The sequence below is a fragment of the Panthera pardus genome, unplaced genomic scaffold (genome assembly GCF_024362965.1).
Source record: "Panthera pardus isolate Hobbes unplaced genomic scaffold, ASM2436296v1 HiC_scaffold_3, whole genome shotgun sequence".
Taxonomy (NCBI): Eukaryota; Metazoa; Chordata; class Mammalia; order Carnivora; family Felidae; genus Panthera; species Panthera pardus.
In genome coordinates, this window is record NW_026526876.1 from 6878660 (window position 1) to 6893258 (window position 14599).

General features: G+C 44.3%; 1 protein-coding gene across 1 annotated transcript in view; it reads right to left on the reverse strand.

Annotated features, from left to right (window-relative positions):
* Window positions 1-14599, reverse strand: part of DNAH9 (dynein axonemal heavy chain 9) — a 333637-nt gene that overhangs the window by 45081 nt on the left and 273957 nt on the right. The window contains 2 exon segments of the mRNA XM_053893249.1: window positions 10809-10957; window positions 12925-13118. Of these exon segments, the coding sequence (XP_053749224.1) occupies window positions 10809-10957; window positions 12925-13118 (343 nt within the window).

The following is a 14599-nucleotide window of genomic DNA, read 5'->3' on the forward strand; positions in this document are numbered from 1 at the left end:
AGAAAGAGGGAGACACAGAATCCGAAGCGGGCTCCGGGCTCCGAGCTGTCAGCACAGAGCCCGACGCGGGGCTCGAACCCACGAGTCGTGAGATCACGACCTGAGCCGAAGTCGGATGCTTAACTGACTGAGCCACCCCGGCGCCCCATGCTCCCTCTTATTTTAATATGGACTCAATAATCCTTACTTGGAATGAAGACCTTACAAAATCCTCAACTCTGCTTCCCCTTCTACTTCCTGTGTCACCCAACTTTCGCCAAATTCTCAATCCCGGATGAATTAACCAGAGGGAAAGGGAATACATTTGGTGAACGAGGGGCACCCCAACTTCGTGACTCTCACCCCCGCTGCTGTTTGGCAATCTTGCCACGTGCCCAGGAATTGGCTGCGTTGCCCATTCCCTACTTCCTTTAAAATTCCTAGGAGGCTCCGCTCTACTTAGTTTGCGTCACTCTCTGCTTTCCAGGGAAAACACATGCCATGTGTCAGGGACTCCTTCAATTTCCTGCCATTTTAGCCGCATCCCTGCACGCTCCCATCTCCGTGGGAGAGGTGCCTTCTTCTGCTCCCTAAATCCCATCTCTTCTTAGATCATCAACCTTTGTCTGCCTACTCACGCCCCTGCTCCCTGGAACACGAGCAAAAGAGTCTCTCTCAACCCCAAAGTGAATATTTTGCCAATCTTGAGGCTGTTTGCTAAAACTGTACTTGCTTCAACCTGCCCGAGTCCCAGTGGACTGTTAAAGAAACGAGGACAGGGCCAGGAACAATGAGAGGGAGAGGCTGCACGCTACGTGCGGATAATCTGGTGACAGAAACACCAAACTGGAAACCGTTTCTTTGAACACACTGGGGAGCAGGCTTGAACAAATCTAAGCAAGCTCACAGTTCTGACCAGCATGTTGGAAAGAGAAACAGGAAGCAGCGGGAGGCAGAGGAGGTAGATACGTCTTCTTCCTGACCACAACACGGAAATAACCGAAATATTTGGTAAAGCCATGTAACTGAACAAAGGAGCACACAGACAGAGCAAGATCGTGCTAGAGTCAAGTGAAAGACCAGAGAAGATGCCTGTGTGTTAGGGTGGAAAGGGGAGTCCTGGGTTGGGAGTCCTGGGTTGGGAGTGAAGGGGAGTCTTGGGTTGGAAGGACCAAGGACAAAGCTGTGCTTCCAAAGGCCATACAGGAAGGAGCCAACCGAGGTGCCTCAAAGGACAGATGGATTATCATCTCCGTTATAATGCCTTACAATGCTACCGTCATCTTGACATTGTAAAGTCTTTACACGTCTTAGGTTTCATTTTCATCCTACAGCGGCCCTAGGAGGCAGGTAAAACGGGTGATTGGAAAAAAAAAAAATGGCGGATTGCTTTTAAAAGAAGCAAAGGCACGAGCTCATGTGCAAATCGAGAAGTATGGCTCGTTCAGGAAGGAGGTGATGAGGAAAGAGAAGAGAAAGAGTGTTACATCAAAGCACTTTCAAGGATTCATCTGACAAGGCAAGAAGAAAAACAGTGGGGGTGGATGGTCCTAGCTTTTGTGTTGAAACGGAGGCCAAGAAAAGTGAATTGACTTCCCCCCTCCCCTCCTCCTTCAAAATTATTGAGGAAGGAAAATCCTAGAGGAGACTAAGAGCCACAAAGGTGCCAGAAGAGCACAGATTTCTGGTCAAGGGTCAGTGGATGAGCTTTAGGGGCTGGAGAGCTCCTAAACTCTACGCAGAACTTTGTCTGTGGGTCTACGCGCCTGGGGCGGGGATGAGGGGCTGTGGTGGAAGGGGGCTGAGGCAACAAATCTTCTGGTTGACTCTGAACTTTTAAAACCCTCTCCAGTACTAAGAGCTGCCATACTGAGGGGCGCCTGGGTGGCTCAGTCAGCGAAGCGCCCAACTCTTGATTTTGGCTCAGGTCATGATCTCATGGCTCGTGAGATGGACCCCCGCATCGGGCTCGTGCTGATGGCACAGAGCCTGCTTGGGATTCTCTCCTTCCCTCTCTGCCCCTCCCCACCCCCCAAAGAAATAAACATTAAAAAAAAAAAAAAGAACTGTCATGTTGAAACAAAGGGATAGAGAAATGAAGGGGTTAAGCACATAAATCACAAACTCGAAAATGGGGAAGGATGCCAAGCTCTGTAAGAGCCTAAGTGGAGTAAAACAGTGAACTGTCTGGTACACGGGCTCTGCCCAAGCATAGAGGCAGCAAGTTTACTTAATAAGTTGGGGCTGGGGAGAGAAAGGAAAGTGTGAGTCAGTCATGTAGACTGCAAACTTGAGAACAGGAGCCCATCAGGCAGTCTGATTCCATCCAAGATGCAGAAAGCATGGCTGTCGCCAGAGTATGTGTTCTAAATTGGCGAATTAGGAAATAAATCAAGCCATCAATGAGGCAAGAAGGAAGGGAGAGAGAGAGGAGGCACAGGTGCGTAAGTAATCTCGAGGTGATGAACGGCAATATTGCTCCTATTAAGGAAAGGTGTGAAGATGAAGCCAAGGGCAGAGCTGAGATAATGTATTCAGAAACAAATCACCAATATGGACCAGGGCGGGGTCAGCTTCCCTGAAATGACAGAAAGCTTCAAAGCACATGATGCAACAGACAGAGGTCAATTGGCAAAGAACAGTAGGAAATTGCTCATTTGCAGGGTATATAAAAGCTTCCGAAAAGGGAAAGATTGAGTGAAAACGAGGAAACTAGATCTGTCAATATGAAAGGAATAAAGCCTCCGGAAGCCAGAAGGAATGCAGGACTCTATAAAAGGGTGAAACTCGGGAATAACTTAGCTGTGACAACAGTTCTTATGATGTTTACTCATTTATTTGTTGATTCATTCAACAAGTATTTATGGAGCACCTTTTCTCTGCTAGTTATGCTTTTAGGTGCTGGTTCCAAAACGGTAAGCAACAGGTCCTGGTCCTTGACCTGAAGGATCTTGGTGACACGCAGGTAGGCATGCTCTGAGGCAAAGATATGTATGGCAGGGGACCAACGGCCTTGCAGGGAGGTCAGGAGAGGCTGATACCTGCAGGGTGAGTAGGCACCGGGCTCTTGAATTGCTGGGGAGAAAGAGTTCAGATAAAAGAAACCTCTTGTAACACTGCCCTAGCTCAGGAAGGCTCACGATCTACAAGGGCTGTGGGTCTGGAGTAGAGTGAGCTTGGGGGAAGGTGAGATCCAAGGCTTGGCACGAAGGCCAGTCCGTGCAGGCCCCACGGACCATGTCTGTGGTACTGGACTTCACCTTAAGAACAATGGGAAGCCACCAGAGAGTTTTAAGGAGAAGACTGACACAGTCGGATGTGAGATTTAGCAAGATGCCTTTGGCTGCAGAGATTGGCAAAAGATTGCAGGCAGGGGGTGAAGAACAGAAAATGGGTTAGGGGGCCCCTGGGACAGTCCAAGTGAGACGACGGTGACTCAGACCAGGGAGGCAACAATGAGGACAGAAACACTGAGACCAGTCTCACATAGATTTAGGAGGCAGAATCCATAGGATTAACGTGGTGGGCGGCAGAGGGAGTGTTGCTGTGACCAATTCCAACATTTCTGGCATGGCCAACTTGGTGAATGGTAGCGGTACTTACTGACAACGAGAGAGCAAAATTTCCAGAGATAGAGAACACTAGGACTTTTCCACTTGAAATGGCACGGCGAACGCTGAGCAGATGAATGGAAAAAACCCACACCAAACGCAGCTCTTGGAATTTCAGAACAGGAGGTAGAGAGATAATCCTAAAGTTTCCAAGGAATAGACACAGGTAACCAACAAAGAAGAGAACAGCACCCTACTGGCATATGATCTCAACCAAACATAACCGACTTCCTGAAGACAGTCGAGCGATGTGGACACATTCTGAGTACAAATGATTTTGCACTTAGCAAAACTACCAAACAAGTATAGGGGCAAAATTAAAGCCTTTTTAGACAGCCAAGGATTATGAAATTTTACTTCCCACGACTCTTTTCTGATGGCATATGCTAGCAAAACTGGGGTGAAAACTGAAAATGAAAGACGCAGGATACAAAAATGATAGAACTAAACTAGAATATAAAGAAAATAAGTCCCAGGGTGGGACTTGCCTAGAAAGCCACAGTGTAACTTATCTCTTTTAGAACAGAAGTGGGCCCTAGGTAGAGCATTTTCAAGAAAAATAACACTGGATTCTATTAGATTCTATATAGATAACGGGGATTCTATTCAATTCATACGATAAATAAGAAGTGTGAGATATTAGTGATAATGGCAGAGGGGGCATTTATTTCTTCTTCCAAGAACAAGGAAAAGACATTCAGAAACTCCATGAAAAACTAAAAGCTCTTCGAGAAAATCTTCATCTAAGTAGGAAGCAAACTGAAATTTGATATGACTTTGAAACTCCTTGCTGAGAACATTCTTTGAGAGACCCCTAGAGATTAGGACATTGGATCCATGAAGAAGGATATGTAATCCTAGCATATTTACGTCTTTTTTTTTCTTTTTTTTTAAATTTTTTTTAACGTTTATTTATTTTTGAGACAGAGAGAGACAAAGCATGAACGGGGGAGGGTCAGAGAGAGGGAGACACAGAATCCGAAACAGGCTCCAGGCTCTGAGCTGTCAGCACACAGCCCGACGCGGGGCTCGAACTCATGGACCGCGAGATCATGACCTGAGCCGAAGTCGGCCGCTTAACCGACTGAGCCACCCAGGCGCCCCATGTATCAGTTTTCAAATATTACAGTTAACTTGTAGACTAGGCATGAACAACATGAATGATGGTAACATTAGAATGAGTATATATTCATCCTTGTCTACGAAAAACTTAAGGTGCAGCTGAAGCGAGCTGGAAAACTGAAATCTCAGCTTACACAGAGGGAAGTCAAGAGAAAGCATCTAGAAATCACGGAATAAAAAATTAAGTTTCACTAACGCTGTTAAAGTGAACATAGCCCATAGAGGAAGTAAACATTTTAATATAGCTATCAGTATTTGGGAGTTTGCAAACCAATTAGATAATTGGATAAAATGGACCCATTCCTAAAAACAAATACCAAAACTGACTCAAGGAGAAGCAGAAAATTGGAATAGATATATAATAAGCAAAGACATTAAGCTAGTGATTCTTTTGTGTGTGTGTGTGTGTGTGTGTGTGTGTGTGTGTGTGTGTGTTCCAGTAAAACTTTATTGACAAAACAGGCAGCAATCAGATATGGCATGTGGACCACCACTGCTGATCCATGATAGAAATGAACAAACAGATAAATACATCTTATACTCTCCATGAGCAATTTTTAAATTCTAATTGCTTTTTTTCCCTAAAGGATGGGGGGTAGGAGGAACCATTTTACCTGTGTGTCACTGTCATTTACCTTCTAGCTTCCATTTGTAACTCTGGAAGCTAATAGCCTCAAACCAAACTTCCTGTCTGCTTTTAAGATACAGAAGGGGCTGGGACGTGTTATTGTGGGTTTTTTATTTTAAGGACCGAGATCCAAAGGTTAAACATGTTTGCCCTCCTTATCTAAGGAATGAAAATGCTCAGATGCAGGGCAGAACCTGATGGACACTAAATTCTCTTCAGCAATTAGCAACTTCCGTCACCTGTTATTGCTTGGCTAGTGTCTTCCCAAAAGATATAGTGAAATGCTAATTTAGCCCTCCAGGCCTGTGAATTTCACCTTATTTGGAAATAGGGTCTTTGCAGATGTAATCAAGTTAAGTTGAAGTCACTAGGGTAGATCCTAACCTGACTGGTATTTTCATAAGGTGACAGAAATCTGGACACAGACACACACAGAGAAGAATGCCACGTAAAGACAGGATGTGCAGGGAGAAGGCGGCCACATGACAATGGAAGCAAAGATGGGAATGAGGTAGCCACAAGGCAAGAAATATCAGAGATGGCTGATAACTTTCAGGAGCTAGGGGAGAAGCATGGAGCAGGCTCGCTCTCAGGCCTCCAGAACCTTGCTGGCACCTTGATTTTGGACTTCTAAGCTCAGTCTTTGGTAATTTGTGGCAGTCCTAGGAAACTAAGATACCAACTATGGGCTGACATAGAATAATTCAAATAAATTTCATAGAGCATTCCCCTCTCCTCTTGTTAAATGTCCTCCCCACTGTCTAGATACCTCAGTCACAGAGCCAGCTCAGTAATTCTGCCATCAGATGCACAGGCCACATTTGATTTTGATTTATCTTTCAGATAAGCCAGGACTTTCGAAGTTAAATGGAAATGATCATTTTAATACTTTGCCTGATGTGGATTCAGAGCCAGGCCAAAGGCAGTTTGGCAACCTGTCAGCAACTGATAGTCTGACTGAAAAACCTGATACGTCAGCTATTGTTCTACTGTATTAGCTTCTTTGGGTCCTATGAACTCATGAAATATAACAAAACGCTGTATTGTCTAAACTCTTCTGAATATATGGCTAGTGATCACATAACTCCTTTTGTCTTAGTCTATGCCTGTCAAAGAAGAATTCTCTGGTGTCTTTTTTGTTTTGTTTTGTTTTATTTTTAAATTTTTATTATTTATTTATTTTTTCAAAATATGAAATTTATTGTCAAATTGGTTTCCATACAACACCCAGTGCTCATCCCAAAAGATGCCCTCTTCAATACCCATCACCCACGCTCCTGTCCCTCCCACCGTCCATTAAGCTAGTGATTCAAAAACTTCCCATTAAGAAAAGCTCAGGCCCAGGTGACTTCACCACTAAATTCTATCAAACATGAAGAAGTAATATCAGTCTTTCATAAAAATCTTCCAAAAAAATAGAAGAGGAAGGAACACTTCCCAAATCAGTTGTCACTAGTCACTAGTTATATCCTCATACCCAAAACAAAGACCTCACAAGGAAAGAAAACAACAGGTCAGCATCTCTTACGAATATATATGTAAAAATCCTCAAAGACATATTAGCAAATTGAATCTAGCAATATATACAAAGGATTATAACCCAGGATCAGGTGAGATCTCAAGAATGCAAGGTTAGTTTAATTTCCAAAAATCAATTCATGTAGTATCTCAATAGAATAAACAACAAAACGATATCATCTCAATGGATACAGAAAAAACATTTGATAAAACCCAACACCTTTTCATGATAAAGGAAAAAAAAATTCAACAAACTAGAAGGCAACTTGCTCAATCTGATGAAGGGTATCTGTAAAAACCCCACGGTTGACATCATACTTACTGGTGGAGATTGAATGAATATTCCCTAAGATCTAGAACAAGCCAAGGATGTCCAAACTTGCCATTTCGACTTAATATTGTGCTGGAAATTTTAGCCAGGTCAGTTAGGCAAGATGAAGAAATAAAAAGCCATCCAGATTGGAAAGGAAGAAGTAAAATTACCTCTATTCGTAGATCACATAAACTTGTATCTAAAAACAAAAACAAAAACAAAAACAAACAAACCCAAGGAATTCACAAACATTATTGGAACTAATAAACAAGTTCAGCAAGGTTGCAGGATAGAAGATCAATATACAAAAATATACATGTTATACACCTGAAACGAATATAACCCTGCAGGTTAACTATTATTCAATTAAAAAAATGCAAGACTTTACACCCCAAACTACAAAATATTAATCAAAGAAATTAAAGAAGACCTTAACAAATGGCAAGACATTCTATGTTGATGGCTCAAAAGACTTAATATTGTTAATACTTTCTAGATTGATCTACATGAACTATTATCCAGCCACAGAAAAGGAGTGATACATGCTACGGCAAAAACATGGATGGGCCTTGAAAATATTATGCTAAGTAAAACAAACCAGCAACAAAAGACCCTATAGTATATGATTTTATTTCTAGGAGATGTTCAAAACAGGCACATTTTTAGAGCCAGAAAGTAAATTGGTGGTGGACTCGGGAGGACATAAGATGGAACAGAAGTGCTCACTAAGAGATCTAGAATTTTGGGGGGGGGGTGCAGAGAGACACAAATTTGCTAAAATTAGAGTGTGGTGATGGTCACATGGCCTTGTGAAAATATAAGCAAACTTTGAATTGTATACTTGAAGTGGGTGAATATAGCGTGTGAATTATATCTCAGTAAAGCTGTTAAAAATGTGGTAGAAAGTAGAGAGTCCTAGTGGGCATCAGTGGGAGCCAAATTCTTATTTTTTATATCAGGGAATAAATAGATATCTAGAATTGATCAATTTAAAACTAGTGATAGATTAGTAGGATACTGGCACAAAAACAGACACTCAGATCGATGGAACAGAATAGAGAACCCAGACATGGACCCACAAACGTATGGCCAACTAATCTTTGACAAAGGAGGAAAGAATATCCAATGGAATAAAGACTGTCTCTTCAGCAAATGGTCCTGGGAAAACTCGACAGCGACATGCAGAAGAATGAACCTGGACCACTTTCCTACACCAAACACAAAAATAAACCCAAAATGGATGAAGGACCTGAATGTGAGACAGGAAACGATCAAAACCCTAGAGGAGAAAGCAGGAAAAAACCTCTTTGACCTCAGCTGCAGCAACTTCTTCCTCAATACGTCTCCAGAGGCAAGGGAAACAAAAACAAAAATAAACTATTGGGACCTCATCAAAATAAAAAGCTTCTGAACAGTGAAGGAAACAATTAGCAAAACTAAAAGGCAACTGACAGAATGGGAGAAGATATTTGCAAATGACATATCGGATAAAGGGTTAGTGTCCAAAATCTATAAAGAACTTATCAAACTCAACACCCCAAAACCAAATAATCCAGTGAAGAAATGGGCGGAAGATTAGTAGGTAATAGAGAAGCAGTTCCCAGAACTAAATTTAGAAATAGGCAAAAATAAGATAAGATAAAGTAAAATAAAATAAATTAAATTAAAATAAGATAAAATAATAAAGCAAAACAAAACAAAACAAAACAAAATGTGTCTGAAAAGGGAGACGGGGTATGGGAAGGACTGGAGCCAGGAAATGTTGGTTTTCATTTTAAAGTCTGTATTATCTATACAGTAAAACCTTTGCAAGCATAATTTGTTCTGGAAACATACTTGTAATCCACAGCACTCGTGTATCAAAGCGAATTTCAAAACCCATTGGCTCAGTTGTGATCATGTGACGTTCGACGTCATGTGCTACTTGCATTACAAGACATGGCTCTTTCATCAAGTTAAAAATTATTAGAAATGTTTGCTTGTCTTGTGGAACCCTCGCAGAGCAAGTTACTTGCAGCCCAAGGTTTTAGTGTATTTTAAAAATGTGCAAGTGTCTCTTGAAATTATCAGGAGACTACAGAAACACACATACACATAAAATTAGTGAATAAGACAATTCTTTCCCTGCTGTAGACCCTATCCATTCTTTAGGACCCCAGTTAGCTTCTCCTCAACCACCCCCCAACACTAGGCATGCTGTAGAGTTCTCTCACTGTGTAAACGAGTGGACTGCTCTTGGAGCTGGTTCCAACCTGTCGGGTCTTTATTTAACTTTGCAGAATGGTGTCGTTTGGCCAGTGTGATGGTTTTGATTAGTCGTTCATTTGCTCATTCTTTCATCGAATGTACATATTTCTTTAGTACCCCTCACCGTCCTAGGAAGTGGGGACACTCCGGCGAAAAGGACACCTGTTCCCAAGGAGCTCTCACCCTCTCACGAAGACACAGCAGTCACTAGACAAGTACAAGGTGATGTACGTAAAGAAGGGCACTCTAGGAGCACATGGGAGGGGGAACCAAGGACCTTGAAAGCCAAGTAGGTCTTCCTGGAGATGGTGACATTGAAATTGGTGTCTGAAGGATGAATAGAGGCTAGCCTGGTGAAGGGGATCCAGGAAGGGAAATGGCAGGCTTGGGAGAATGAAATGGCTGCCATGTAGAATGCAAAAGAGGCGAGTAGGGAAATGTGGACAGAATGATGGACCCCCAAGGATGTCCACGTCCTAATCCTCAGCAGAGGGGACTCTACAATGTGAGTAAATTAAGGCCCTCAAGATGGGGAGGTTATCCTGGATTAGCCAAGTGGGCTCAATATAATCATAGGAGTTCTTATAAGGAAAAGAGGGAGGCGGTAAGACCCATTTATGATTTCTGATCTCCAGAACTGTAAGATAATAAATTAGTGTTGTTTCAAGCCTCCAGGTTTGTAGTATTTCATTACAGCAGCGACAGGAAACTAATGCTGGGAAGCAAGCTGGAGAAATAGCGAGGGACGGGAGGAGGAAGTTCCCGGTGAGACACATTAAGGAGTTTGGACTTTCTTCTCAGGGCAATCAGAGGCCGTGAAGAGCAGGGTGAGACCTGTGTTTCAGAAAGATTGCTCCGGCCCAAGTAAGGTGGGGCGGGGCGGGGTGGGGGTGCGGTGAGAGATGGGTGGGTGGCAGGGCAAGGTCTCTCCAGGACCCTGCCAGTGTCCTCAGGACTCTACCGTGTCCCACACTGGATGGTCCCTTCTCTGGTGATAATCCCCTGGTGTTGGTTTCCAAGGACCCTGATTTCTGTACGTTAGCAAATACTGAGTACTGCCTCGTGAACTTGGGGTCTAGAGAAGAGAGACTGCCGGATGCAAAGAGTGGAAGTTCACGGGGCAGGTGCGGCCTTGGCTCCAAGATGAGTTTGTCTTTTTCTTCTTCTTTTTTTCAATCTTTGTTTATTTTTGAGAGGTAGAGAGAGACAGAGCGTGAGTGGGGGAGGGGCAGAGAGAGAGGGAGACACAGGATCTGAAGCAGGCTCCAGGTTCTGAGCTGTCAGCACAGAGCCTGATGCGGGGATCGAACCACAAGATCATGACCTGAGCTGAAGTTGGACACTTAAGTGACTGAGCCACCCAGGCACCCCTAAGATGAGTTTTTCTCACCTTGATTTTCCACATCTTTCAGGGGGTCCACGCCTGGAGACAGGATAAAAAACATGGGTGTGGCTGGTCCTGATTCCTCAAACGAGGCCGCAAAGTCTGGCGTTCTTCCCGCCACGTACTTGCTTCCCAACTTCTCTTCAACAAAATCTCTGCCAGAAAAGAAGTGCATGTGTATGTCAGTCACAAAATAGCGAACACTTGAGAAATGGAGGCGCATAGACATGGAAGGATGCACTCAAGGTCATGGGCGTGGTAGTCACAGAGGTGAGACCAACTTCCAGGTGCCTCATTGTTAAGTCAACATGCACAACCATGGCTGGCCCGCTGTCCTAGATCAGGGCTCTTTCTGAATCCTCATACATCCAGGCCACTGTCACCTTCTCTGTGAAGCTTGGATGTCCCGTGACATCACCACCATCCATTGGAACGCCACCAAGATCAATGCTTTCAGAAAGCTTGCAGGCAGCTGGACCCTCCACACTCCGTATCCCTGTGGTCTTCTGTCTCGGTCCTCTATCTCAGCTCAAGATGCAAGGCCCTCTGCTTTCCTGTGCTGTCATACTCTATCAATGTCTATTTCCTTTCATCCTACTCCACTCGTCAGTGTTCCTTTCCCCACTGCCCTGTCTTCCGCCGAACAAACCTTTCACCTGCAACCACTTGGTTGACCATCTGGCCCAACTCTTGGCCTTAACTCTTCCCCAAGGACACTGCTTCCTTGTAGTCTCCACAGTGGGGTTCATTCTCCTACCTCTGACCTATATCTCAGGACGGTGAGGTGGGATCACGGTTCTCCTCACTGATGATTACTCTTTGCAAACCATGACTTCTCCATTCTCGAGGCTCCGTGGACTCTCCATTCCCCGTGCTGCATCACCACATCCCCTGCACATTGACGTCATCTACTGTTCCACTTGTCGCTCTACCCTGAACACTTGGCTCACGGACCTTCTCTCCACCAGCCTGAGTGACATCAACATCCACATGGATAATCTTCCAGTTCCTCTGTCTTCATTTTTTCCTCAATTCAGCCACCTGGTTTTGTGGCCACATTTTATCCTGTCATTACTGAAGGACTTTGTCTACATCTGAAACCTTCAATGGAAACATTCCACTCTCTGCCGAAAACCTTCCGTCAGCGATTTAGCAACTGACCCTTATTCCACCTGTTCCTTCCCTGTGTTGGTGCCACCACAAATGGAGGATTTTCAGCACTGTGGCTTCTCTGTTTTGTTTCTTAACCGTCCCCGTACGCTCTTCTCCTCTTTCCTATCCAGTGTAGACTCCATGGCCTATAACCTTGAAAAAAACTAAAAAACGTCCTGGGGTATAATTGATAGCATAACATTTGTCGATTTTAAGTGTAGTATTCAATAATTGTTAATAAGTTTACTGAATTGTACAGCCTTCACCATAATCCAGAATTAGAACACTTTCATCATGCCAATACCATTACTGCCCACCTCAAGAATTCTTGTTCCCACCACCCAGCCCCAGGCTGTGCTCCAGACTAACTTAACTCTGAATCTACACCTGGGTGGTTGGACGTTGCCACAGGGAACCATTGATGAAGACAGGTGCCATTGTAAATACATGATCTTAACTAGGTGGGCTCTCAATGCTGCTCAGAATTCTTTGGGTTTCCCTGGTGGGTCTTCTCTCCCACTTGTCACAGATTCTATTTCAAACTCTGCGCCCTTCTCAAGTCTCTAACCCTGCCACCTCCTCTTACGCACAGACTCAACTGATGAACACAGACGTCATTTGACACAGTTCTCAATTTTCCACCATCATCCTACCACCTCAGCTAAAGGCACAAATATCGCTGTCTCCCTTCTTTGCGGTCGGAGAGACGTTCTTCCTGCTATGGGTGATCCTTCCAGCTCTTCTCTGGGTACCATCATCTCCCAGCACAACAGATGTGACCAGCAGCCTTCTCAATGCTGATATGGATGGGCTCACCTCTTTCCAAGTTGTCCACTTAGCTATTAAGAAAATACATGGCAGACACAGGGCAACAGGCCTTACTGGATTTTGGATGTTGGTACCAAGACCCCTGTGACAGAAACACATGACACGCCCAGCCTGGGGCTCCCCACTGTCCCCTGTCCCGTACCGTATGGCGTAGGTCATCCGGTCAGGCCGCATGACTCTCATCATACAGAGGCGCTGTAGGGCTGTCTTGTCCTTCCACTCCTGTGGAAACTTCTCCTTCTCAGGACATTCCGATTCCACAAACTTCTTCCAACTCTTGGCGGATCCCTCAATGTCTCGATCCAGATTACAGAATTCTTCCATTGATGAAAGTGCCTGTGACATTTTGGAGGATCTTGTTGTGAAATACAGTTTCTCCAGAAAGCTATAGTTTTCAATGCGTTGGGGGCGGGGGGGAAGGTGTCAAGGAACGAGATACGAGTATAGACGTAATTCTGTCTCGTTCATACTCGCGTCTGGAATCTTGGATCTTTCCCCCAGGTAAGCTCAAGGAAAAGGAGGTGTTTTGATCAAGTCGCCTCAGCAAACTGTACTAACAGTGTGCAAGGGTTAGCAAATAAAGTGGATTATTATCAGTAGCACACTGAACTGCACCTTCCTGCAGGGTATTGATTGGGAAGAGGGACAAGAAAAGATACCAGGACTTTTCTGTTCACGGAGCCCAGACATTTCAAGTCTCTGACTCCTTCCTTTTATCTCAATACTCATTCTGCTGGCAACTCAAGTTCTCCCTCAAGGTGCCTCTAGATACTGACTTTGTGTGAATGCCAACACTGAAATTTCCATGAGTTGCCTGCTTCCAATAAGGACTAAGTCCAAATACGCAACTTAGTAATCAAACGTTTTCATCTAGCGTTTCCTTCCGATCCATCCGGGGAACCGGGTGTCCTTCTCCCCTCCTACTCTGTCCAAGAGTATCAGTGCCCAACCCTGGAACTGTGCCGGACTCATTCCCAACTCAACTCTTTGTCTACACTACTTTCATCATGCGAGAGATCCTTGATCTCTCCTCCCCCAAATCCCACTCCTTCCTTTTCTTGTGCTGGTCACGATTAGCATGTGGTAAGATTCTACAGGTTGTTACAGTCCTGTTCATAATCCGCAACCTCTCTCAGGTACCTCCTCTCTCACAGAGAAACACAGAGCCTTCCCATCCTTCTTGCGTGGGTTACTTGAACTACTCACAGTGTTGAAATCTTTAACAAAGGGTCTGATTCAAGGTTCAGATGTTTGGTAGCTGACAGCTTTAAAGCCTTATCCACTCCCCTGCCACCACCCCACACCTTCTTCTTCTCCACATCCAGGCAAGCTGATAAGTAAGTCTTGGTTCTCCCTCCTCGGGTGCTGGAGGGAAGCCAAACCCTGTAAACCCCTGCTCACATACAGAAATACTCACCCCTGCCCCAACCTTAAACTACTAAAAAAAAAAAAAATAATAACAAATAAACAAAACAAAAAAACCAAAAACCAAAGTGGTCTCCTTCCTTGGCTCTCTCAAGCCATTTTCAAATTTGGTTTTTAATGTTTATTCATTTTTGAGAGAGAGACAGAGAGAGAGCAAATGCGTGAGCGGGGGAGGAACAGAGTGAGAGGGAGACACAGAATCCGAAGCAGGCTCCGGGCTCTGAGCTGTCAGCACAGAGCCCGATGTGGGGCTCGAACCCACAGACCATAAGATCATGACCTAAGCTGAAGTTGGATGCTTAACCGACTGAGCCACCCAGATGCCATGTCATGTGAGTAATACATTTTTTAATACTCTCTTGGTATGTGCGTGGCATCATCAGTCTTGATGT